Source organism: Solea senegalensis, unplaced genomic scaffold (genome assembly GCF_019176455.1).
Source record: "Solea senegalensis isolate Sse05_10M unplaced genomic scaffold, IFAPA_SoseM_1 scf7180000016758, whole genome shotgun sequence".
NCBI lineage: Eukaryota > Metazoa > Chordata > Actinopteri > Pleuronectiformes > Soleidae > Solea > Solea senegalensis.
The window spans coordinates 1-5000 of NW_025322007.1; the positions used below are offsets into that span (position 1 = coordinate 1).

The window sequence follows — 5000 nt, forward strand, 5'->3', positions numbered from 1 at the left end:
TTATCATCTGGTCCAAAAAGTTTGTCTTCTGGTCCAGAAATAACCACTGCGTCTCTTCTGGTCCAAAAAGTGTGTCCTTTGGTCCACAAAGTTTGTCCTCTTGTCCAAAAATAACCACAGGGTGTCATCTCGTCCTCTGCTTCAATAATAATCACAGTTTGAATGAGTTTCAATGAGGACATTTTTGACCATAAGGTGTGTGAGTGTGAGTATTTTAGTTCACGTTGTTTTTCAATAGACTAAAAATAAAAAATACATGGAAACAAAATTGAAAACTTGCTAAACCTGGCATAAGTTTTTAACAATCTGCATGAAAACAAATTAAAAGCCAGAAACACGTCGTGATTAGAGTGTGACAGTAAACACATCATTTATCTTTATTAATATTCCTACAATCAAACAGAAAACACTGGAGATGTGTTTCTGTTGTTTTTTTAAAAAACAACAAAAAGCAGCTTCAAAGTGACCTTCATGTTACATTTGAACAAGAACACAACTGTGCCTGATCTAAGCCTGGAATGGAATGGAACCAGAATTAATATAGAAGGGTGTGTGTGTGTGTGTGTGTGTGGTCACAGTGGCTGATGGTTGGGGCGTGTCCTGTCGCACATGTGATTCTTGTTATTTATAAAAGAGAGAGAGAGTCCCTCTTTCATTAGCGAAAGAGAAAACAAGCAAACAGGAACTCACCCGTCTGTCTTGGTCTTCTCGTCCTCAGCCTCACTGTGTCCTGCTGGCGTCCAAAGAAAACTCGGCCCCGGTGAAGCTGGGCGGCTTCGGAGTCGCCATCCAGCTCGGAGAGTCAGGACTGGTGGCAGGAGGTTTGTTTGTGTCATTATCAGTGTCTGCTGTGAGCGCCCCCTACACCCAGACAAAGACATAACAGAAGACGTCTTTATATCTACGTCTTTAACTCACGGTGAGACAGGAAACTGAAGTTAGTAAAGCACTCACTCTCCCACACCAAAAGCTCATAGAGAACAAAGCAGTGATTTTAACGGGGCCACACACACACACACACACACACACACACAGGAGTTAAGCTGATCCAATTGCCGCCTCCATCACTGAGTTCTAATGTCTTATTTTGTCACTTCAGTGTTTGTTAACCTCAGTGACACAAAGTGACCACACGAGGCAGCAGAGGACCAGCAGCTAAAATCACTGGTTTTCTCTCTGGGCTTTGGTGTGGGAGAGTGAGTCGAGTATTTTGTGTAGTGGTTAAAATATGACATTTATCTAATGTGTGTGTGAGTACCTCATACAGCTACACTATAAAAAAAACATGACCTGTCCCTTTCAGTAAAGCAGCGGTCCCCAACCTTTTTAATGTCAGACAATATTTTCACAGACCTTTAATGTGTGGTGGACAAATACAACAAAATAAAATGATACGACCGGCTGTTTTCTAAATATAATAATAATAATATAATAATAATAATAGTAATAACGTGAATCCACTGTGTACGCACATTTATCAGCAGCGTCCTCGTAACATCGCACCAACCATGTGTGTCAGCGGGGGAAGAAATGGACGCTGCTGCTGAAAAAACCTTTTTGTGTCTTTGCATTAGAAATCTGTAGTTTAGCTTTTCCAGAGGAAAAAAGACGATAGTTTTGTATTAAAATTGTTTCTGAAACAAATAGATTTTATAGATGTAAGTTTATTATTTAAAAATTAAAAATGTTGTTCTACTTTGATGCTTGCTCAAACATGACCTCGAGTTGAAACATTTTGGGCTCGATCTCATTTTTAAGATACGATATCTGATTAAAATATTGTCTAAAAATAAATGACCAAAACATTTAAAAAGCCCGGTACCAATTGACCCACGTACCGGTACCGGTCTGCGGCCCGGGGGTTGGGTCTGTCTCTGCAGTAAAGAACAAGTGGAGAAAGTCCACTTTGACTTTACCAGGTTGAAACCAGCTCATGTAGTTTTCAGTTTCAGTGTGGAAATGAAAACATTTGTTTGTTTTTAAGAAAGTTCACTTTAGTTTCCTCTTTACACACAAAGGAAGAGAAGATGAGTGTGTGACAGGGGAAGAGATCATCTCATAAACATGTTCTGTCTGTCTGTCTGTCTGTCTGTGTGTGTGTGTGTCTGTCTGTGTGTCTGTCAGGTCGCGTGGGCACGCCTCACTTCATGGCTCCAGAGGTGGTGAAGCGAGAGCCGTACGGTAAGCCTGTGGATGTTTGGGGCTGTGGCGTCATCCTCTTCATCCTCCTCTCAGGCTGTCTGCCCTTCTACGGCACCAAGGAGCGACTGTTTGAAGGCGTCTGTAAAGGCAAATACAAGGTGATGAAGATCCACACTGCAGCTGCACCAGTGTCCTCAGTCTACACCAGGGGCCACATACAGCACAATGTGATCTCAAGTGGGCCGGACCAGTCAAATAATAGCATAATAACCTATGACCTGACATTTCTTGAGAAATATAAGTGCAATTTCAACAATATCATGCTTTAATGTACTATTTACACATCACACTGGATCTATAAAGGCACAAACATTTAGTCACAGGTATCTGGAAGTGAAAAATATTGCATTTGACATTACGTTTAGATTGTAATCGTAGTGTGAAATTTTAACAAATTCATCCTGTGGGCCGGATTGGACCCTCTGGCGGGCCGGTTCTGGCCCCTGGGCCGTATGTTTGACACCCCTGGTCTACACCTTCGACATGTCACATGATCACGTCTTTATCCTTGATCTAACTCCTGTGTGTGTGATGTTAAAATCACTGGTTTTCTCTCTGGGCTTTGGTGTGGGAGAGTGAGTGGATTACAGACTTCACTTTCCTGTGTGAAAAGTCTGTCTTCACTAAAGTCTTTATGTGTGTGTGTGTGTGTGTGTGTGTATGTAGATGAATCCACGTCAGTGGAGCCAGATCTCAGAAAGTGCCAAAGACCTGGTAAGACGTATGCTGATGCTGGACCCTGCAGAGAGGATCACAGTCTACGAGGCTCTGAATCATCCCTGGCTCAAGGTTTTTATCACACACACACACACACACACACACCACACACACAGACACACACACACACACACACACACACACACACACACACACACACACACACACACACACACACACACACACACACACACACACACACACACACACACACACACACACACACACACACACACACACACACACACACACACACACACACACACACACACACACACACACACACACACACACACACACACACACACACACACACACACACACACACACACACACACACACACACACACACACACACACACACACAGACACACACACACAGACAGACACACACACACACACACACACACACACACACACACACACACACACACACACACACACACACACACACACACACACACACACAGACACACACATACACACATACAGACACACACACACATACACACACATACACACATACACAGACATACACACACACACACATACACACATACACACACATACACACACACACAGATACACACACAGACACACATACACACATACAACAGACACACACACTGTGTGAGAGAGAGACAGATACTCCTACAAGATCCACCTGCCAGAGACTGTGGAGCAACTGAGGAAGTTCAATGCACGCAGGAAGCTGAAGGTACACACACACACACACACACACACACACACACACACACACACACACACACACACACAGACAGACACACACACACGGGTCTTTGTTGACCTTGCACTGCTTCGTCCTGCAGGGGCAGTGCTGGCTGCAGTCTCCAGTCACAAGTTTAACTGACTACGGTGATCCTCCTGAGGAGCTGCACCTTCTCCACTGACCCTCCTCTCAGGTCGAGGACCCCTGTGTATTTTACCACTGATATTTATTCATGATTCAAATGTTTGTTTATGTTAATGCTCACCTGACAGGACTGCTGGCAGCAGAACGAGGTATCATCACTGTGTGTGTGTGTGTGTGTGTGTGTGATAAATATCTACGTCACATGATCACGTCTTTATGTCACTGTCAGACAGAACCTGAAGTTTGTAAACCACATCAAAATCAGTGATTTTAACATCACACACACAGAGGCTGCTGGTCCTCTGCTGCCTCGTGTGGTCACTTTGTGTCACTGAGGTCAATCTGAATGAATTTTTTCACTACTCATGTGTGTGGTGTTAAAATCACTGATTTTCTCTGTGGGCTTTGGTGTGGGAGAGTGAGTGGTTTCTGTAGATATCATGTATTTAAATGACAGTAGATTTTATTGACTGAGTCTTTTGTTTGGGGACCACAATCATTTCCTGCGTGTGTGTGTGTGTGTGTGTGTGTGTGTGTCACAGGTGCAGTGTCTCAGGTGCTGGACAGTCTCGAGGAGATTCATGCTCTCACAGACTGCAGTGAGAAAGATCTAGATTTCCTCCACAGTGTTTTCCAGGACCAACATCTGCACACACTGCTGGACGTGAGTCACACACACACACATATTCACACATTCACATTCAGTGGATTTAGAGCATAATTTACAGTGTATTTAGAGCATATTTTACAGTGTATTTAGAGTGTTTAGTTCCAGTTTATTTATTTAGATATTTTATTTACAGTGTATTTATATTTGCTATTTACAGTGTATTTTGTATTTAGAGTTTATTTAGCAGCATATTTTACAGTGTATTTAGTACAGTATTTGTGTATTTAGAGCTTTATTTACAGTGTATTTAGAGCATATTTTACAGTGTATTTAGAGCATATTTCAGTGTATTTAGAGCATATTTGTATTTATTATTTACAGTGTATTTAGAGTATTTCCAGAGCATATTTCCAGTGTATTTAGAGCATATTTTACAGTGTATTTAGAGCGTTTATTTCCAGTGTATTTAGAGCATATTTCCAGTGTATTTAGAGCATATTTTAGTGTATTCCAGTGTATTTTTACAGTGTATTTAGAGCATATTTCCAGTGTATTTAGAGCATATTTCCAGTGTATTTAGAGCGTTTATTTGTTTGT

General features: G+C 42.0%; 1 protein-coding gene across 1 annotated transcript in view; it reads left to right on the forward strand.

Annotated features, from left to right (window-relative positions):
* Positions 1–634: 634 nt before the first annotated feature.
* The window catches only part of LOC122763361 (peripheral plasma membrane protein CASK-like), a gene marked incomplete at both ends in the record, with an annotated part of 8838 nt that continues 4472 nt past the window's right edge, over positions 635–5000 (forward strand). Inside the window, 4 exons of the mRNA XM_044018295.1 lie at positions 635–821; positions 2125–2300; positions 2869–2992; positions 3555–3643. Of these exons, the coding sequence (XP_043874230.1) occupies positions 635–821; positions 2125–2300; positions 2869–2992; positions 3555–3643 (576 nt within the window). The remainder of the gene's footprint in view (positions 822–2124; positions 2301–2868; positions 2993–3554; positions 3644–5000) is intronic.